At 35.8% G+C, this 23014-nt stretch overlaps 1 protein-coding gene across 5 annotated transcripts in view; it reads right to left on the bottom strand.

The window, feature by feature from the left end:
* The window catches only part of LOC113094725 (voltage-gated potassium channel subunit beta-2-like), a 33201-nt gene that overhangs the window by 7994 nt on the left and 2193 nt on the right, over positions 1–23014 (bottom strand). For 3 of the 5 annotated variants that reach the window (XM_026260346.1, XM_026260347.1, XM_026260348.1), the window contains exons 2-6: positions 3684–3727; positions 3531–3568; positions 3144–3223; positions 1526–1570; positions 196–240 (exon numbers count right to left, since the gene is read on the bottom strand). In XM_026260346.1, coding sequence (XP_026116131.1) covers positions 196–240; positions 1526–1570; positions 3144–3223; positions 3531–3568; positions 3684–3727 — 252 coding nt within the window. Of the gene's footprint in view, positions 1–195; positions 241–1525; positions 1571–3143; positions 3224–3530; positions 3569–3683; positions 3728–13483; positions 14332–23014 lie in introns of those variants that run through there. The other 2 variants (XM_026260350.1, XM_026260351.1) reach the window with 2 other exon arrangements.

The raw sequence follows: 23014 nt of genomic DNA, 5'->3' as shown, positions 1-23014 counted from the left end.
TAAACTTTTACTAATCAAAATGTCAACTTGATATTTCTGCGAATAACATACTTCCCTTTTTTGATTTATGTCGGACTTTTACAATCATTTAATCTGCTTAAATCCCTCCCCTCTCTTAAAATCAACAGCAGGCTTGTATTCAGATCTGCTTTTATCCAATCAACAAACAATGGACAGAAGTCCCCGTCCACTTACTTTCCACCCCAGTATATCTTGGTGGTGATGACCAAACTGGAACGTCTATGAAAGACAGGAGACAAAGTGGTTGAAAGCGAAACAAAGACAAGGACGGGTCTGACATCATGATGAATGATGGGTAAACAACCCATCAGTTTAGGCTTCAGGAAATGACACTGTAATTACACTATGGTCCAGGTAATGAAAAGTCCAGGAACCACTGTATTTGAACATAATAATCAGGGTTTTTTATTTTATTTTTAAATGAATTCTAATATATTATATTATATTCAAATACAATATATACAATACCTATATATACAATATATAGGGTTTCTGCGGGTCCTAAAAAAGTTTAGTTATGATTTCCAGAGGTCTTCAATTTGTTTTTGTTCGATGTCAAAATGAACCCATGTTTTACATGTAAATGTGAACTGGTAAACTGACAAGTAGATAATGCATTATAAAAATGTAAACTATATTATATGTAAAATTATATTTATGTTATTTAATTCATATAATAACTGATACAATTTTGATAAAAATGTACAATTTTAAACTACAAAAATAGTTTAAATGAACATAATAATTGATTGTTTTGACTCATTCATTTTCTTGGCTGAAATGTGTATTGTTTTATAAAACTTTATGTTTTTGTGAAAACCTGTATCTGAACATGTAAATCATGGTTTTAAGTAATTTTACAGTTTAATATCTGCTCATATGGTATTAATTTTATTTGTGCAGGTCTTAAAAACTCTCATTTAAGCAAAATCATGCAGATACCCTGTATGTATGCATACATGCATGTATGAATTATTTATAAAAAAATATATAAAATGTATAATAATGTTAACCCTAAAAAGACATTCATATTATAGAATAAATAATCTAGAATTTTAAATATCTTTTCTGTTGATGGAAAAAGTAAACTTCTTTGTAGAAGAGGATCTAAATAAACGGCTTTTGTAGAAAAGTCATGCTAAAAATATTCACATCTCCCAATAGAAGATTTTTTTGAATCCTTGAAACTGCAGTCATTCCAAGTTTCTAAAAAAAAGGCAAAAACATGGGTCCAAAATTAGACACCTTTCCCCGGGGAAAAATGCTTGCATACAGTAAATAGGGTAAGTAGGGTGAATAAAAGCTAATGTCCCCTTAAGTGTAAATTCCACATTCACAACCTAACAGTAGCCGCATAGTACAAGCAACTGCCTTTCCAATGAGATGAAGCCAGAATTATTCTGACAATCTGAGGAGGAGAAAACAGCTCACAAATATAGAAAATCACATCAAATAAGAGCTTGAGAATGTTATGAACCCCTAAAAACAGCAAATCAATGTTTACCTCCACCCTTTCTTCTTGATGATACTCCCGAGAACCGTTTCAGCCCTGCAAGAAAGTGAGAAGCAATTAACATGCTATTATTTCAGCCTAAACCTTCTCCTCCTCAATTACATCACAGTCTGTGAGCAAAAGCATCCTCTACACTGGGGGATTCCCTGTTCTGTGCTTCTGGAGAATTAGGTTAATGAAGCATTCACTTTATAGCAATATGAAAGGAACTCCCAGTGTAAACACATGCAAAATGCTTCATTTTTTTTTTGTGAGCAGATTTTTAAAAAGGGGAAAGAGTGGAAGGGAGGGAGAGCGTCTGATGACAGATGCTAAATTTTTGGCCCCAGGACCAATGTGTTCTTCATGGATGGTTCTCCCATCAGGCCTCGTCATCTCTTTGCGGGAATGCGAGTCCTTGTGACAGCTTGTAACAAATGAAGCGCTATTGTAACGTGGGCTCAAGAGGGCAGCAGATGTCCTTGGACAAACTCACAAACAGTACTAGTGTTCGTCTTCTATTTAACTAACAGTCTAGATTAGTAAATCTACTGTTTGTGAAGACGTTTGTGAGTATCTGTGTATGAGTAATAAAGGTTTGGTTGTTCGTCTGTGCTGAAGTATTTACATACTGTCTTCATCATTCTGCACAAGCCTCATTGCCAGCTTGACATGGCATGAAACATTGTTAAAAAATGTGACAAACGACCCACGCACACACACACAGACGACATATATAAGGTTATGTCCTATAACACACATAAAGTCTAGCACATTAAAGTGCCATTTTGTACCGTTGAGTGGATTTGCACTGAGTCAGGCTATTTCCGCTCGACTTTATCAGCAATTCCCTGACGTTACAGTTCCACGGCATTGCAGAAAAATAAAGACGGCACTGCTAAATTTACTGCAAGCTAGCAGGTTTTGGCTATTCACCTTTCCATCTTTTTTCCTCTTCTTGCACAAGTGAATTCTGCTGACAAAACACTAACTTCTTTCACTAATAGATTTTTAATTTAAATGAATATAAAAATGTATTATAATAAATATCAATATTTTGTATTATATATAAAAAATATATTATCACTAAAAGTGTTCATTTATTAATTTATATTATATATATATATATATATATATATATATATATATATATATATATATATATATATATATATATATATATATATATATATATATATATATGAATAGTCTCAGTAAAATGCTTATTAATCTAGGGCCGTTCATGCTATGGACATTTACGAAAACACATCCTTCCCAAATATTCATGTCGATTACTAAGGGTTTTTCAATAAACAGTTCCTCAACTTTAACATTTGGTCTCTGCAATTTTGAATACTGTGTCACATCTTCACTAAGAAGCATAAATCTTGTTACCATTATATTAAAAATTTTTTAATTAAAGACATTTTAATAGCAAACAATGATTTGGCTTCCTGAAAACCATTTTAGATTCTTCAGATCTGTGAGAAGTAGGTCTATACAGTCCAATCAAAGATGAAAATGTTGCTAAAATTATATTTAATACTTTACTAATCTCCTCATATATAAGTGTAAATCCCTCTGGTTGATTAAAAGGGGCAGCATTGAATGATGGGAGATCAGTACTCACTTCCCTGCCGCATACACCTCGGCTGTGTCAAACAGATTGATACCGTTCTCGTACGCCAGCGTCATCAGCTGCTCAGCTATCTGAGAGAAGAAAGAGAGAGGAGAGATGGGGACAGAGCCCAGATGGAGAGAAACTGACAGCTGAGAGACCTTTAAGGTGCACTAAACACATGTTTATGTTTCATGGATATGACAATTGATCACAAAACATGACATAAATGCATACAAATTTTAATGACTTATTAATATAACATACTGTACTTTGGGTGATGTCAATGTTTTTTTTTCTCTCCAGATTTTAATGCTTTGCTGAAGAAGTGCTAGCATGCTAAATGCTATTTTCCAGTAGTTTGAAAATAAACAGATTAACAATCCATGAAAACCCTACCTCTTCTGTTATTTGACCACCAAACGTCACCCATGTGCCTGAAAAGAGACACAAGGCAACCATGTAACAGCGCTGCTCAGGGAATCCTAAACTAATTACATTTTCAGATATTTATAAAAGACTACCAGTGTGAGCCTATCATGTTTTACTCACCCAGCCCTAGACATGATACCCGTAAGCCAGATTTCCCAAGGTTCCTATAAAAAAAATTGCAAACAATTTAGATGAAATTAGATGCAATCATGCTGATTAATTACAATCAATGATAGCTGTTTCAACGTAATGCATAAATAAATGTACTGTATGTACTTAATGTTTTTCAGACTGGTCCAAGGATGTATATTGTAATTTGCCCTGTGGTCAGTAGCACACCTATGTGCACAACTCATTGTGTTTTCATTACGTGTAACCTGGGCCATTGGTTACATATGTACTGTAGCAGTCATTGTTTGTAACTCCCACTCATATTCAGACAATAAAAGAGAATTAAATCCAGCCTGGATACAACACTACAGCTACCTTCAGCCCAATGAACCAATCAGAAGACCACCTGGGTCTTTTGTTCGATATCTTTTGAGTCTGCAAAGAGCCAAGGTTACAGTGCTGAGCAATCACTATAAGACCACACAGTCAAGGACACAGACTGCCTTCATAATTACAAATATTCAGTGAGCTTTTGATTCTTATTTGAAGGATGAGAAGCAATTTATGACTGGCACAAAACAAAGATGTTGCTTTAAAAGACCTTCTTATGGTTTAAAAAAAAAACATTTAAAAACCTTTTAAAAGGTATGAAGAGTCGTGAAATTATCCTTGAGAGACATTCCTACTGTATACCCCTCAGGGAAGTTATTCACTGTGTTTTCACCACATACTGACAAAAATGTGTGATGGAATTATATGGTTTAATCATGTACATCAGTTCTACACAACTCGGTTAGGTAAAAGAAACAGAATTGGTTCATGTAACTTCAACTTCAACAATTTTTTTGAAATAAAAAAAATAAAAAAATTATTTTGAAGTGACCAAAAGTAGCCTCAAAAGTGGTTTTATAAGGTTCCCTGACAAGATTTAATAGGTGTAATATATATGTGTGTGTGTGTGTGTGTGTGTGTCATGACTGAATATTTTAAGAGCCCTAATAGTACACGTACATCTGATAAACGTCTTTAAAAAGTCAGTTTTACATACATTCTAAATCATGAACATCTTAAAAACATTTTCTAAATGTCTATTTAATGTCTGACAGTAATGGTTTTAGAGATGTATTGCAGATGGGCAAACACTCTAAAACAAGTATGTCTTCCGGATCTAAGGACACATATCAAATAGAAGTCTCTTAGATGTAAATGTGCTTTCAGCGATGCAATAGTGAACTGTTAGCATGCAATAGCACATATTAGCATGCTAATTGCTAAGTCTGTTCCTTAAAGCAGCAAAGACATATGCCCACACCACAATAGTAAGCTAATGTAAATTTAAATGGTTCTAAATAACAACATAACAGAACATTAAACACTATTAAGTTTTACCATTTTATAATATTGCACTTAAACATACACAACAAATACTTTATTTCAACATTTTTACTCTCTCAAAGCAATGATGCGAACTATAATTTATTCTTAATTCATATTCACCCTACATTATATGATGTAGCAGACTAATATATATATATATATATATATATATATATATATATATATATATATATATATATAATCTGGGGTAGTCATGTAATAGTATTTGGGTGAATTGGAGCACCAGTAATTGCCTGTCCAGTGTTTAATGTGCCAATGCACAGCTTCCAGTTACCTCACAAACCCGTTTGGGAATTTCTTTGCTAATGAACAGTACAAAACCATAAATTCACACAATGAATGAACAGACAAATTAAGACATTGTCTTTGAGCATGAAAAACTGATTTAAAATGTTTTTTATATTAAATAATATTTTCCCCTATTTTCATAAAATAGGCAACAATTTAGTGCTTCTGTTTTTAATAAATAAAAATGATTTATTAATAATAAGTTAATGCTACAATATATATATATATATATATATATATATATATATATATATATATATATATATATATATATATATATATAGCTATATTTGCATATATTAACATTTATGTCCCGTGCTGTTCAACTGCCAGTAACTACCAGTAAACTGGCCTAAAATAGAGTTTGGTGTCAAATAACTTGACTGGCCTGTTATTTGCTCAGACCTGCTCGGGGACTGTGAAAGTGGTCTTCTTTTCTTTGTAAGGCTTTTGAGGTCCTCTAAGAAAAGCAATTAACTTTTAAAGGTGCTCTCATTGATTTAAGTGATCTGTGATTTCCTTAAAAGTGTACTTCTCCCTCACAAACCTTCCTCTTTAATTTTATTCTGATTCTCAAAGGTGAAGTTTGATGTATTTAAAGGTTACTGTATGGCTCCATATTGCTTTCATTTCCAATTATCTGTTAGATGAAACTGTGGCAGGTTATCTGGCTCTGTCTGAGCTGAATACTGCTGGACAGGGTCGATGTGGCCAACAACAGATATGAAACTACTAGACAGATATGAAAACAGAGTTTGAAGTTCAATTCATTCAATTCAATTCAAGTTTATTTGTATAGCGCTTTTTACAAAATAAATCGTTACAAAGCAACTTTACAAAAAATTATGTTTCTACAATATTTAGTAGTAGCTAGTAGTTTGTGCACATTTGACAGGATTTTAGAAAAAATAATAATAATAATACAAGACGTAGTCAGCTAGACGATGAACTATCAATATTATTAAGTTATTATATGATTCAGTCACACATTTAGCAATAATTGTTAGTTCTGTTTGTTGATTCAAGGTTAGCATCATCTGGGGTCCTCTGAGGGTCAGCATCATCTCTTCTCAGGTGTTCTGGATCCAGACTGGAGCTTGTTTAAATCCTAGTTACCACGGGATGTAAATCCCGTGGCGAAACATAGAAACAAAATACAGACATCATTAGCATAGCTGCTGATCCAACAAAGTAAAATTAGTTTAACCCAAGCTAATGAATAAAAATGCAACTTTGAACAGATGCAACTACACTCACAATTAAAAAGATACATTATTCGAATGCTTGGTGAAAGAGATGTGTTTTTAATCTAGATTTAAACAGAGAGAGTGTGTCTGAACCCCGAACATTATCAGGAAGGCTATTCCAGAGTTTGGGAGCCAAATGTGAGAAAGCTCTACCTCCTTTAGTGGACTTTGCTATCCTAGGAACGACCAAAAGTCCAGCGTTTTGTGACCTTAGGGTGCGTGATGGGTTGTAGCGTGGTAGAAGGCTAGTTAGGTACGCTGGAGCTAAACCATTTAGGGCCTTATAGGTAAGTAATGATAATTTGTAACTGATACGGAACTTAATAGGTAGCCAGTGCAGAGACTGTAAAATTGGGGTAATATGATCATATTTTCTTGACCTGGTAAGGACTCTAGCTGCTGCATTTTGGACGACCTGTAGCTTGTTTATTGAAGATCATTAAGCAAGTGAATTAGTGCATGCTGAGTTGCTTAATGATCTTAATAATCAATACTGTTCTGTTAGTCTAGATTACAATACAGCAAGATGCATATAGACACATTTATAGTACATTTCTATAGTATAACTTACATAATTTGCAACAAGAACTATGGTTTATTAGCCAGAGATCTTGCTACCTAACAGTACACATGGAAAACCCATTACTAAAATTGATCAAAACATGAAATCTGCAAAAAATTCACCATGTTTTTAAACAAACCAAGCTTCTTTAATCTTCTAAGGTGAATGGCAGCTAAGCTAACGTTACTGTGTTTGGGTGTTGAAAAGGCACATGCACATCGAGAGGAGAAACTCGCTCAGTACCTTCCCAGAACGCTGCACTTGGCTGAGGCTGCATGTGTGGGAAACGCTGGGCCTGCTCCACTAATCTTTGGCATTCGTTAATGGATGTCGACAGAGCCTTTACCACAGATCAAAATGGGTCTCTAAATGCAGCAAACTGCCTTCCTGCACTATCACAGCAGTTGATGGAGGTACAGTAACTAGATAGTGCTGAACTGTGATATATATATATATTACGTTATTTATATATATATAAATAACGCGTTAACTAAGATTAATTAATTACAGAAAAAAAATTCCCGCGTTTTTAATAACTTATTTTTGCACCGCGGAACGTTTCTCACTGGATGAGTTTCGGCGGACCGATTATACTGGAGCACCAACTAGCGTTCGCATATCACCACCATAGACAGTAAAAGAAATGGACACAGCGACCCCATTGGAACTCAATTGAGACAAATGAAGCCCAGTTTTAGCGTTTTTTAGCACTTCCGTTTCTGACGCGCAGACTCAAACGAAGCTTGACGATGTCAGCAACCTGTCTGCCAGATGTAAATCTTCTAAGTGGCTGTGCGTGCAAACTGCCATCGTTAATCTTGCAGAGACGGCGAGCTTGAGCGGGGAGTTCTTTGGCGTGAGTGAGCAGGAGTAAGTATTCTGATTAATTATTTTGTATAGTATTTTAAAATGTAACGCCAGTACGCCATATTAAGTTAATTGCCTGCGAGCTTCTCCACCTGTCTGTACGGTAATGCGACAGAGAGCCGAGTGGTTATGACGCAATCGTTAGCCTATTTTTTACAAAAACTGTTTATACGGGGCCATAATGTAACATAGAAGGTAATGGAGCCCTTTATACATTGTCGTGTATCTTTAGAAATAAATAATGGACAAACAGAGTCTTTAAACGCCTCAGATGTAAAGTTATTCGCTGTCAAAGTGACGCCAAAATGAATGGGAGTCAATGGGAATGCTAACGCAAGTGAAGTTCTGCTAAAAGATGGCAGCCCCCATCCGACTTCAACTTCCGGTCGAGTTCCTTGCCCCTTGATCACCACAGCACACATCGAGCCTCAAGTATCACCTCAACGCAAAACATATAGCAGCTAGCGTGGACTTTACACTTTATGTTGAACTATGTATTATTTTGTTGGTGCAACAGTTTATGTTGAACTCTTTATTGTTTTGGCCAAGGTTGTTGAGAGTTGGACTTAGTATGTTATGGCCTCTGAAGCAACAGAGAGATGTTTTCTAATAGTCAGTGTTTCCAATGTTCTGAATGTAATTGACAGTATTGTGTTTTACATAAAAAAACACTTTACAGAAGGTTCCAGCACCTATAAGCTTCCTGAATTTCTGAAATGTACTATTTCTAAATTGATTCTAAATATGCTATTGCTACACTTAATGGCAAAAATTGCACTGGTCTGCTAGACTTGGTTGAACAAAAATAAACAATATTTTGTTGCTTAAGCTTATGTATTCAGTCATTATTCAATGGTATACTATAAATCCATGTGAAAAAAATTACTTCTCACTGTTCTCAGGTCAAATATTTATATGCGATTAAAATGCGATTAATTTCGATTAATTACAAAGCCTCTAATTAATTAGATTAATTTTTTTAATCGAGTCCCGGCCCTAATATATATATATATATATATATATATATATATATATATATATATATATATATATATATATATATATATATATATATATATATATATATCAATTAGTTTCATATCTCAGTTCATTTTCCGTTTTCTTTATCATGAACGTACACTTTTATTTGTCTTTGACCCTCACACATCACAGCAGAGTTCGGCTCAGGCAGACTCCAAAACTGCCCTATGGCTGGCCCAGACAGCAGATGTCTTAATTAAAGAACAAGAACACACACACACACACACACACACACACACACACAAGCTCATTTGCATGCCAGATGAGCAAACACCGAGCTTCAGAGAGGTTAAGAATAGCAATACACACACAGTTCACGGCATACATTTGACCTCACACACATTTAATGTACAGTAAGCCACCAGGAATCCCTCGGGGGAATGTTTTCATCATATCAAGCCTGAAATTTCAAACAATATCCACTCAGGCAAGATAAAAAGCCAGTATACTCACTGTTTCATCACTCTAGACTAAAAAAGGGCTTTATGTGGAGGAGTAGAAAGGTGTGCAACATAGTTACATAAGAGAGCTGGGGGCACAAGTAAGTGAAAAGGTAAGGAAAGGAAATGAGGGATGTAAAAGACAAAATGTTAAAAAGAAAGAGTTAGAAAACCAGGAGGAGGATGCATCAACAAGGCTATTGTAGGCTACGCTTCACTAAAGAACTACAGGCACGATATTGCCTAGGAGGCATGGGCACTTTATCAAAATGAGTAATCTTATCCCCACAGGGGCCCACTCCTCCCTGCCCAAACACTTCACAGGGGGGGCCAAAATATCACAATGGGGGTATGAAAAACAGGATGTTGGGCAAATCTTTGCTAAGGAATGGTTTTGGAAATTAAGTGTATATCGATGAAATTAGAGGATAGACAGAAACCGAAACAATGCTATACAAGATTATTGTTGGATCAAGAAATGATTTAAAAAAAAAATGTGAAAAATGAATGCACCTTCAACCCACATTTTGGTAGAGGTGAAAGTCACAATGCAGCAAACCGCAAAATGGTGAAGTTAATTAAGAGCTCTCTGTTGACATCTGTGGTTGAAACTAAATTGAAAGTAACACATAGAGGAACATTTTACTTTTTTGTGTTTACTGTGTTGTCCGTCTGTATTGCTCTTTTGCAAAAAAGGAAGGTCCTTCAATACATGTCTAGAGTTTGTAAAAATTGTGACATTTCAGACTGTATGGGAAGAAATCGTTGCATATTTCCAAGCTCCAACAGAATCTGCTGGCTGTTTTTCACATTTTATTTGAGGTAAAAACCTGTAGGATTTTGCATAATTTTACAAAAGCGGTTTCCATGCAGGGTTCATGTCCTATGAAACACAATCCATAACATTTAATGAAAGAGCTCAAAGTCTCAAATAAACAACCTAAAGCAGCATGGTTGGCACAGCACATACATTTTGTCAAATCTCATGCTTGATTTTGTTAAGTTAGATTTAGTTATATTTAGGGTAGGGTTTAGTGCAGTTGGTTTTTTAATTTTAAATGTGAAAGATCTTTAAGGTTTTAAAATGACTAATTTCTGCTGTGATACATACAACAAGCTGTGTAATAATATGTTGCCTTAGTCAAGTTGACCTGTTTTGGAGAAAACTGAACATGCTATTTAGCGCCGATCACTTTGAAATTGTCGTAAAACATGTTCTAAGCAACACAATATCATTTAGCAAGAATGTACCTACAAGCACAAGACTTCTGCAAGAAGAAAAAAGAAAAGTTCGCTTGTAGCACTTCTTGCAGACAAGTCACCTGAAAAGTACTGCAATTCAGTATGTATTGGATGCAATGAATTTCAGTTTTTACGGAAATAAAAACTGGGTTGAAATTCTGTTATGGCATAAGTGTCAAAACTTCCATAAATCCAGCACTGCACGCTTCATGTTTAAGAAACATCATCTTCCATTCTGTCTTCCCAGTTAAGAGTCCACATCGAATTCATGGGTTTATCTTGGACAAAATAAAGGTTGCATAACTGGCTGGCCTGACCAAAGCAGTCCTGCTGTTTACAGCCCAGGGAACAGCAAGCAGTAACTGCAGCCCATTTGTGCATTTATGTAATCATCACTTCAGTTTTCTTTCTGCAGACCCCAGAGAGACACACGCTTACACGATGCCTCAACACCACCCTCTTCATCTTTCTCATTCTGTCTCTTCCTGCCTCTTTCAAAATCTTGAACAAAAATGAGCACAGGAACGTTGATAATAGTCAAGGGATAATCGTAGAGCCCATTTAGATACACGCCACAGAATGGGACGACAGGAACAAACCCTCCAGGTTGCATTTATCAGCTGAGGACATTTCATGAGTGAGCATTCACAAAATGTAAGACCACAACAGACGCAAGTCACACAAGTATGTAGGGTCTTTAAAGGTTCTTGCCTGAGGTGCATGTGCAGAAACTCATCCTCACCACAATATGCAGGGGCACATTTAATGTTGGCTCATCAGACATAGAGAGGTTCCACGTTGCCATGTTACTCATTCATAGTCTGTTTCTATTAATCAACATCACTGCACTGTAGCTGCAAACTGCTGAGAGGAAAATTGTGATCATGTCATAAATAAACTACAAATTGTTCGTAAACTATTCTAGTAGTTCATAACTATAGTACATTGATAGTACCACATTACAGAGACAGTACATATAGTACCACATCTCAGCCTTCATGACTATGATATGACATTTACATATTTGCAGCATTTAATTTCAAAGACTTAATTACAATGAGAGAATTAGCCTTAAGAGCCAAGAAATTTGGTAACAGCAGAGTGAGAGAGAGCTTTTCAGGTGTTCAGTTACACATTAGTTTAATCAGGGAGTAGAAGACACTCCTCGCATGGCTACAAAGTGCCTTTGATGTATAATTACGTAAATTACAGTATGGAAAAATGAGGAGGGAGGGTGGGCTTACTTTAAGGATCGAGCACACTATTATTTTGCAGTAAGCAGATAGTAAGCAGCACGGGTGTGTTACAGAAGTGTATGAGTGCTGCAGTCGAAAAAGTGAGAGAGAGCCTTGTGCTCCCAATAATGCTAAACAGTGGAACATGATCACATTGAATCTCCATTTCATATAGAGAACATGCTAATGGATATAACAGTCAGGCACTAACAGAAATCTCTCCTACCTCTCTCTAAACCCAGTCCCACAAATTCAGTTAATTAGTCATGTGAAAGACTTGATCTTTGACTTTGGAGATGTCAAGAGATCGATATTAAAACTAATTACTATTTGTACTATTTTGTCTAAATAAAAAACAAGAAACTGAATTCAGTTCCTTAGAATGCCACAAATGAATTTAGCCACGAAAACAGCGAAATAATGGATGTTCATATTGAGATTTGTTACAATTTTTATTAATTATTAGTGTTAGATTAAGTCAGCATTAGATAGAAATTAAAATATAAATGGGGAAATGTTCAGTTAAACCATTTAAACGTGAACAAATGTGAATACTGAAAATTAACCAATATGGAGCATTTATCAAAAAAAAAGCCATAAAAAAATATTAAGATTATATATTTAAATATGTAAATACAAAAAGAAAACAAAGCATATAAAAGACAATGTCAGTGTTTCAAATATTTCAAATTGTTAGATTTCTGAACGATCATGTCAAACTAAAGACTATGTATAAAATTGTGACTGCAGAAAATTCTGCTTTGTCATCAGAGGAATAAATTATATATTTTAATATTTTCAAAAAATAAGTAATTTATGGTAACACTTTAGTAAAGGGACCAGTTTTCACTATTAAGTAGTTGCTTAGCATGCCTATTATCAACATATTGGCGGTTTACAAAGCTCATACTGTATTCTGCACTATTTTTCTAGATCGTTCTAGACTATTCTAGATCGTAATCATCCCTAAACTAAACAGCTACCTTACTAACTAGTAATATGTAGCAAATTAGGAGTTTACTGAGGCAAAAGTCATAGTTAATGGTTTGTTAATAGTGGAAATTAGACCTTTAAATAATGTGAGACTGAATTTATTTTAAATTGTAATAATATTTCAGAATATTGTTTTACTGTAATATTAATTTTTAATTCACAAAATTTATATTAAGCATACTGAATGAGATATGCCAAAACATGCTTCTCAACCACTACCTTCTTAACATTCAAATTATTAAATTTGCCCCAAGAGCTTGATGAATAGATTAACTAACCAGCCAACTACACAACCATCACTGGTTAACACAACATTTCAGACATTCCTTTTAAACCACAACAACTTTAACCTGTTAAACCTGTGAACCAAATTGACCCTACATAAATCAAATCTCAAGAGTCAAAATGTTTAGTTTGAGACAACTTTACTTTGCTCAAAGTCTTAAATGAAGCAAAAAGACCAATAGCAGCACAGAAGAGTCCACCTCTCACCTACCTATATTTCATGCCAGTTCTCAAGCAGTGGTCACCAGACGAAGGCATGTTCTGCACAGACAGTTGGCCCAAGCTACGGGCCACCATTGCCACGGCGCGAAACTTGCTTTTGGTCCCCAAACTGGGGCTGTTGGTGTTCTGACGGTTCAGTCGGTCCTCTGTGCTGCGGCTGACGGCTCGGTGGTCCGTGCACACAAAAGACACCTGCATGCTGACGGCAAGCCCCCGCAGACAGCTTTACCACAGTAAGGATGCTGATGCTACAAAGAGCAACTAGTCCCAAAATCTCCCAATGCTGTTACTCCAAAAACTAAAGACAATTGTCTTCCTGCCCTGAGGACAATGAGGTGTAAAAAAGCCCCTTTTCTTAAATCTTGAAGAAAATGTTAAAAAAGGTTGGAATGGATGTGGCAGCTGTCAAAAAGGTGAGCACAACACTTTGTTTTAAACACAAGTGCGGTTATCACTTGAAGTGCTGCTGCCAGAGTGTGTATCTGTCCATGTGGCGTCTGGTGTGTGAAACGTGTGTAAGTAAATGTCTTGTGTGCTAGTCTCGGTGAGAGTGAATTCCTGCGCTCTGGCTCCAGGGCAGCAGCAGCCTGTGAAGCGGTGAACTCTGGGCACCAATCACATCAACACATAGATCAGGGGAGAAATCCCACATCCATCCACGTCACACTGCAGCACATCAAGCGCACGCTTATCCACTCTTCTCTTCTCCACTTGCTCCTGACTGCACTGAAACTCCTTTTTATTCCCCACTCTCTTCAGTTGCTTTATTGTTGTCCATCCAGTGACACTGTAGCCAATCTGTCTATTCCTAACATTAACAGTGAGTTTTCATATTCAGGCTTCTGATTTAAATCAACATCCAGTAATGTTTGAGCAAATGCATTAATGCTAAGTGAGAGAGAGAGAATATATAAAACAGCATAGTATGATGTTTGAGCAAGCAAGCAAGAGAGAGAGAGAGAGTGTACTAGAGAGAAAGTGGGAAGGTCTAAGCTCTGACTATGTTGTGTTAGATCAGCTCGTACCTGACATCCCACACTGCCTACGCATGACAGAATGTCCGAGGACAAAGAAAAAGTCTGGTTTGGTCTTGGTCCTTTTCTAATGTATTTTTATTTGTTTTATCACAAAATATACAGTGCAATGAATTTATGATCAGAATTCTCACGAGTAGACCTACATGATGCTGCATGTTATGCTATGTTAAGTTTTGATCACGATGCTACAAATAATTCATTAAAAGCTATATTGAGTATAGATAGAACAATAGATAGATAGAACAATAGACAGAATGGTAGATAGAACGATAGATAGATAGAACGATATAACGATAGATAGAACGATAAATAGATATAACGATAGATAGATAGATAGATCGATAGATAGAACGATAGATAGCTAGAACGATAGATAGATAGATAGATAGATAGATAGATAGCTAGATAGATAGCTAGATATAACGATAGATAGAACGACAGATAGATAGATTGAACGATAGATAGATAGATCGATAGATAGAACGATAGATAGCTAGAACGATAGATAGATAGCTAGATAGATAGCTAGATAGATAGCTAGATATAACGATAGATAGAACGACAGATAGATAGATTGAACGATAGATAGATAGATAGATAGATAGATAGATAGATAGATAGATAGATAGATAGATAGATAGATAGATAGATAGATAGATAGATAGATAGATAGATAGATAGATAGATAGATAGATAGATAAGCAAAGAAAAAATCTTGGCTGAGATTTTTCAGTTGAACAAATTTCTCCTGCTACATTGCATATCATATTGAGTCAGGGATCAGAGAGGAAGCCATAGATTAAAAAAAATAATTTAAAAACTCAAGTCTAAGCTAACTGCTGTGGTCCTTAGCGCGATGGATTCTGTGAATGTGCATGTGAGTGTACGTCCCGCAGACCGTAAACACTGAGATGAGCTCTTTTATAATCTGACACACAAATGACTTGCGTTATTTCCGCATCTTATTTCCGCCTAAAGCCACAACTGCGCATAAAATCACTGACTGACAGAGCGACTGCCCGGTTTTAATGCACTTTGGATTAGAGGAATGTGTGTCATCCCACCTCTAGATGAAAGGAAGTGGACAGGCGGCTTAAGTGAACATACAGAGTTTCCTGAATGGCACTTTGACGCTCTGTAGCCTCAGGACAAAGACTCTGCCAGCAGGCTTGAGTAAAGCAGCTGTCCATTTAAATCAGACAGGCAGACAGAAACACAGGATACTGAACTCGGGCCTCTTTCATGCGGTATCTTGAGAAAGAGAACTGACAGGAAATCATGGCTTGAGATGAGATGACATAAGAAAATAAAATAAAATGGATATATACACAATCCACTGGCAACCAGCATCACCCCATTTGGATCTGTTAGATCCACAATCACAGGCGTGCCACATGTTAACAACACACTGAAATATTATTCAAATATTGATGGCAATGCTAACCTTAGCTGACCTAACCTCAGGAGCACGCATAAAAGAAAGAAAATAATTCATATAAAAACTTTCTTTTAAAAGAAATTAATACTTTTGTGGCGAGTGGGGTGGGGCCGAGAGGCGTGGGAACGAGGAGTGAGGCCAGGTGTAGTGATTGGAGATGAGCTACACCTGTGCCCCACCGCTAGTATCGAGTCCCACGTAGGAGATGGAAGGATATAAAACTGGAGCGACTATAGTGAAGGACGAGAGAGGACCAGGCCTGGGCTGTATTTATGGTTTGGTTTTTATTTTGTGTGCACCAGTCGTCCAATGCAGATATTTATACCGTTATATAATATTTATATTTATCAAATCATCTTGAAAACAATGCATCACAGTTTCCACAGAAATATTAAGCAACTGTTTTCAACATGGAAAAGAAGACTTTTGTTTGAGTACCAAAAATATCAGCATATATTACAATGATTTCCGAAGATTTTCCTAAGATTTTCCGAAGACTGGAATAATGGCTGCTGAAAATTCAACTTTGCCATCACAGGAATGAATTACTGTTTAAAATGTATTCAAATAGAAAACATTTATTTAAAATGTTTTTCAAGAACAGAAAACCATCCTACCAACCCCAAACTTTTGAATTGGTTTACATATGAGTTTAATCAGATATATGCAACAGAAACAAAATGTTCCAACTTACAGCTGCACACAGTTCTGCAATTTACAAAAGCGCATTACAAGCACAACGGATGTATTAAGTATAAAGATTTCACAATATAATAATAAAATAAATGTAAAGGAATAAAAACAACTGTGTAAAACTGAACCCTACGCCACCGCTGCTCTGCTGACATTGCTGGCCATCTAGTGAATGCTGCTGTTGTTCCCTAAAAAGACGCTAAGCTCTAAGGTGTTCCAAGAGTGCTGCAATGTGATCCTCCTGGAAAAAGAGTCCACTTACCGGACACTGTGAATAAACAAGGGGGAGAGAACAATGTACGTTTTGTCATGGTCACAAATGTATTTGTGTCATGGTGACCCTGTGAATGGATTAACACTGAAGTTATGAGTTAACATACAGACAACACTCCCGATCACCTGTCAGCCTCCTGCCATTCCAATACACCTCTGTAAATCAAATCTGTCACCACTGCCACAAGTACCAGATAGTTTCAGTATTAGGTTTTAGAGGCTAGTTTTAAATGACAGTGCAGCCGGATGCGCAAACAGTTATTGAATTATCATTAGTGAATGGAAACCAGAGCCACAGACCATTATATGTCAAACGGTTGAGTATAAGGCTTCGTGTTGTACCAGGGGAGATGTGACCTTTCTAAAGAGAGAGGTGGGATGTGTGAGGCGTACTTGAGAAAGAGAAGGCTGTGGTGCATTAGCTGTAAGCCTGGCTCTGTTTTAAAGGTGCTTGTTTTAAGTCTGGAGGTGAAAGTTGTAAATGATAACCTTCTCAGAATTACAGATGGACTGAGAATATTACAGATACTGTAAATCAATAGGATTTTTCATTCCTAAAGCCTGTGCTAATATATTAAAAACCATGCACCATGACACTGGACACAAAATAAGAATAATGTAAAACTTTAAGAGTTTAAGTATACATAAATTTGAAAAAAAAAAAAAAGTGGTGTAGAAGCTGTTTTCACTCAGAAATTGATAGCAAATATCATAAACGATTACAAAGAAATGGCGAGCAACAAACTAAATTAAATATGAAATTTGAAAGTAGAAAAGTTGAAATCATATTTACAATCTAATTTGATCTTTGCTTTATTTACAGCTTTTAAATTAAATTAAATTAAATTATTATGAGGTCATAAAAACAGTTGAACAATTACAGAAGAAGAAGCCTTTTAAATGGTACAGCACACTGCAGAACACTGCTGTTCCTGCACGACATGTCATCTACTATTCCTCTTTCATACAGTTATGACATCAGACAAAAAGTGTGAACAGAGAACGACTTCATCATGAAAAATGTCAAAATTACATCTGGATCTCAGCAGTGGTGAGATCCTCCATTCTTGTTTTAAAGAGAGGCGCCCTGTCATTTGGGAGTTGGGGCCATAGGTCTCCAAAAGTAATAATCTCCCATTGTTCCTCACTTTTAACCTCCAGGCGCTTCAAACACCTCTACTCTATTTAAACTGTCAAGCGCTCTCTCTTTTTGCCTTTGATTAGAAGCCTGACTCCAGACTTATCCACAGTCAAATAAGCTCTGGAAAATCCTCCAGAGCCGTTCAATCATCTAGCACCTCACAGCAGAGCTCAGTCTCTCCACAGTGAGCTTCACCGCAGGGCTCCGGCTCTCATCATAAGCACACGCAAACACCTAACAATTACCTCTCAGGGGTAAAAACAGCACTGTCATCCTCATCATATGCACAACTTTCATCAAAAAAATCTAACTTCTATCAGCATTTACTCATGTGGCTCCAACCAAAAAATATTTGAGGAATTATTAATTGGCAGTTGCTCATTATCTATATGCTGGCAATCTAAAAAACAAAAATGGTCTACTACTAGAACATACTACTTTTATGATGTGTTTTTATGCCAATAGCTGCAACAATTATACTTTTGTGGCAAACAGTAAAATTTTTTTTTTTTTTTTAATATATATATGCTTCTTAGCAGGAATCAAACTAGAACTTCATCAGATCAGTGATGAAGACTGAAGCATATAAACATTATGATTAATTACAGTGGATTCCAGTTTTTATGATCTTAAATTAACAGATAGACCAAATTACGTAACAATACTTTCAAAATAAACTAATGAAAGTAAAAAGGCACTTAAAAATTGTATGTTTCTCTTATGCAGTACATATTAAACATTGTAACCTTTAAATCTTAAAATCTTGATGGATTCTTTCACCCAAAAAATTTCCTGAAAATGGACTTATCCTCAGGTCATCAAAAAGATGAGCTTGTTTATTCAGTAGAACATAGATATTTATCATTACATGCACTTGCACATTAATGGATCCTCTGCAGTGAATGGGTGCCGTCAGAATGAGAGTCCAAACAGCTGATACAAACATCATAATAATCCAAAAGTAATCCACACAACGCCATCAATCAATATCTTGTGAAATTAAAAGCTGCCTGTTTGTAAGAAACAAATTAATCATTAATGCATGTTAACAATAAACCGTCACTTCTGACCAAAATATGAGTCCATAATCTATATGAATGCTTCTTCCAATGAAAAGGTCAATTCCCTGTTGTAATGCTAAATTTCTCCAAACCTGTTCCGATGACGTAACAAACGCATCTACATCTTGGATGACCTGAGGGTGAGTAAATTTTCAGCAAATATTCATGAATTATCTCTTTAAAGTAAATAAAAGAAAAAGCTCATTCATATGTTATGCATGAACTACTCTCTTACATGCAAAATAAAACAACCAAACCAAACAGGGGAAACACAAGCAGGCAATCATAAAGTCACTTCTCATGTATATCTATAACTCTGTTCTGTAAGAGCCCTGAAGGTTACTGTAAAAGACTCAACATATCCTTAAGCTCTGCAATCCTGATCACATTAGAGAGACTTAAGTACACACACACACACACACACACACACACACACATGACAGGCTTCTCAGAAAATGGGCTTGCCAATATAGTGTGCAAAATCCATAAACACATTTCATATAAGTGGTCTTTTTCACATAAGCTACATCTCATTAGACTGCAACATCCCTGCCGCTCCCAATTATGAAGCGAGACTTCCAATGTAAAATCAAACTCTGTGTAGCAGAGAGCAGCTGCTTTGCCTCTCAATGTCAAACACTGTGTGGTTACATACCAGAGCTGTCACGAGTGTTAGAGGCTCTGTTTCAGAGACTATATGTGGAACAAACATATTTATTTGAGACACGTGTACAGAAAAGCGAAGAGAACGGGGAAAAAAGTACCTAAATCTCATTTGATTGAAAAAAAAAAATAGTAGTATTTGATGTGTGAGAGTAACACACCAGGTGAACAGCATAGCAATTACTGCATTAAAGCACTGACAGTGATTACAGCTTTACCAGCTGCTGCAATTTATTAGTGCCGAGCTGGTCCACAAAGCAAGGAAAATGAAGTGTAATGATCAACAAATTCAAATGAACATGATGCAGAAAATTGCAATTCCATAAGCTTTCTTTCCGCTAATGATGCACACAAAAGCGCAATCCCAGCTCCAAAGGAATTGAGAAAGTCTTTACAGTTCTGAGAGGGTGCAGATATTGTGAATCGGACATCTGTCCTGGTTCAGTAGTCCTTACATGTGAGGATATGGTCAGGCCGTACATAAAGAAATGTGAAGAGTGTGATAAAACAGAGGTTCTCAATTTCTTTGACTCCAAGTCCCTTGCTTTGTCCAGGACAATATTCCAAGCCCTGCTCGAAGCTGTTATAATAATAAAAAAAAGCATTTTACTTAAGATTATAACTTATAGCTAAATTACAATAAAAAGACTTATTAGTGCCCACTGAAAGTTTGCTTTGAGAACCGCTGATGTAAAATGAATAAAAAAATATTCAAATTACTCAAATTAACATGTGCATGTAATTTTTCCTGCATGTTCAAAAATGTTGACATTTAGAGAAAATAATAGACTTTTGTGGGCATCTATGTGTGCATGAGAAAACTCAAGTAGAAACACAAACAGAAAATGTTTGTAAATGCTTTTATGTGAAAGTTTTTTTTTTTTCAAATCTCCTTTTACAGACTAACTATTTGTATTATTAATATTGTTTGTATTTTATTTCAACTAAAAAAAATAAAAAAATAAAAAAAGGAAGCAGTTTTCATTAGTGATGTCAGACTTTTGGACAAACCTATTTATTTGCAAGTAAAAATTACAAAAATTATAAAAAAAAAAAAAACTAATAAAAAAACATATAAAAGACAAATTCCTGATACACAGGGAAAGAATGCTAGGATCTGCACATGTTTAACTCTCTTAAAAGACTATCTATTATAAGGCAGCAGTTGTAAGGATGAAATGCCGGGTCTCCCATTTCAAGCTTACGCTGCATGAGCAGCTTAATTCACAGCTACAGCGCCTGCGGTTCTCTCTCGAATTGCTCCATCGCTCCATCTTCTAGACACTCTCTTTAAAAAAAAAAAAAAAAAAAAAAGCTAACTGCACTTTCTATAAATTGAATTCATAACAGCCAAGCCTTTTACTGGGCAGACCTGGAGGGGACAGTAGAAGACCGCCTGTCCATCAGCATTACTGAATAGAGGAAAAGAACAGAATAGATCAATGAGTTTAGATTAGACTTTTGAATTTTTAAGCACATTTGGACCCACTTTATATTAGGTATCTAAAATTAGTATGTACTAGCGTAAAAAAACATAGTTTGGTACAATATACTTATTGCATTCAAGTTGCACTTCCTAAAAAACTTCAGATTTACACCATCTATTAAGATGGGAAAAGTCAGTGTAATTTTAAAAATTGTATAAAGGAAAGAGAAGATGTGAAGGAATCTAATCCATTCAAGGCAGTTTTACAGCACCGTCTAATCCAGGCCCAGTGAACCATGTCTTATGGGTCTGTCTTTAGCTTGGTATCGGCCTGCAGAAAACCCTTTTTCCAGAATATGATTATCCCAATTAGTCTGATGCACTTCAATTATGCCAGACTGAAGGACGTGTTAACAGATTTATTCTCCACTTTTTTTTTTTTATTCTGTTTCTTTCTCATATTGAAACACAAGATTCTCTTTGGATCAATCTCAAATCATTAAGCTCATGCAGCTTGAGCGCTGCTAAAATGGGACATAAATACAGAGACATGACATTTATACTAATATTAACCCTCACTTTGTGCATACTGTATACACTGCCAATGATAAATGGTTTGGAATAAAGATTTTTCATGTTTCTCTTATGCTCACCAAGGCTGCATTAATTTGATCAAAAATACCATATATATTAAATAACTGGGTTGCATTTTTTATATATATTTTTTAAAATATTTATTCTTGTAATGGTAAAGCTGAATTTTCATCAGCCATTACTTCAGTCTTCAGTGTCACATGATACTTCAGAGATCATTCTAATATGCTGATTTCATTAAACAAACGGTAACTATTACAAACTTTTGGCTGCCAGTGAATATATATATGTATTTATGTATAATCTGGGCTGCATTGCGTAAGTGCATGTTTAATCTGTACACTCCCTAAGGGGAAATACTACATAAAAAATAAAAGGGAGACACAGAAGGAAAAACAAAGAGACAGAATGAGCCGCCTTTAATTGAAAAGGAAGTAGAGCAGAAAAGAAGCCTGCCTCATTAGCTCTGTAGGACAGAAACAAAGACAGACAGACAGACAGAGGCAGGGGCTCCAACTCCCTGCTGCACACCACTTAATTGGTTATTAATTATAGCTCTTGTACGGTTAACTGATTACATTACATTTCAGGAATCTTGAAATGACAGCTAATTGCATTGTGCTATCGTTCTACAATGGGATTGTGGGACAAACAATGAATCATGGTAAAACTTAAAATATCTTCTCAAAATGTGAGGGTTATAGTGTAATTCAATGAGAACTGAACTTGACAAATGAGGACACTACAGATGGACTGGTCAGTCTTGTTTTGGAGAGACACAGACTTCACAACAAACACGATTTCAGAATGATGTGCACTTTCTGCCATCTAGTGGACATGCATATCACAGTAGTGCAATAGGTTAGCGCCACCAGATTGGACTGGTTAGCATGATCCAGTTAGCCCCGTTGGTAGACGAACCCCAAAAACATTGTATATTCAGTTGTATATTCCGCAATCAATTTATAAAATGCTAATATTTCATTCTAGCAGTTGTTTGGACCTGAATAGACCTGGCTGCTGCTTTTCATGTAATGATAGCCGCTAGTAAAGGGCTCGGGACTGTTTAGACATGACAACACAGAGACTATTTAAATCCACACAAACAAAAAGGACAGTAAAGGAAGTTGATGATGGACTTAGTGATCATACAGACCGATATAGATGTAATGTATGAGAGCATGTGGCAGGTAG

The sequence above is a fragment of the Carassius auratus genome, unplaced genomic scaffold (genome assembly GCF_003368295.1).
Source record: "Carassius auratus strain Wakin unplaced genomic scaffold, ASM336829v1 scaf_tig00215416, whole genome shotgun sequence".
In the NCBI taxonomy this organism is placed as follows: domain Eukaryota; kingdom Metazoa; phylum Chordata; class Actinopteri; order Cypriniformes; family Cyprinidae; genus Carassius; species Carassius auratus.
Note: the sequence above shows the minus strand (reverse complement) of the source record. Positions and strands in the feature narration are given on the sequence as shown.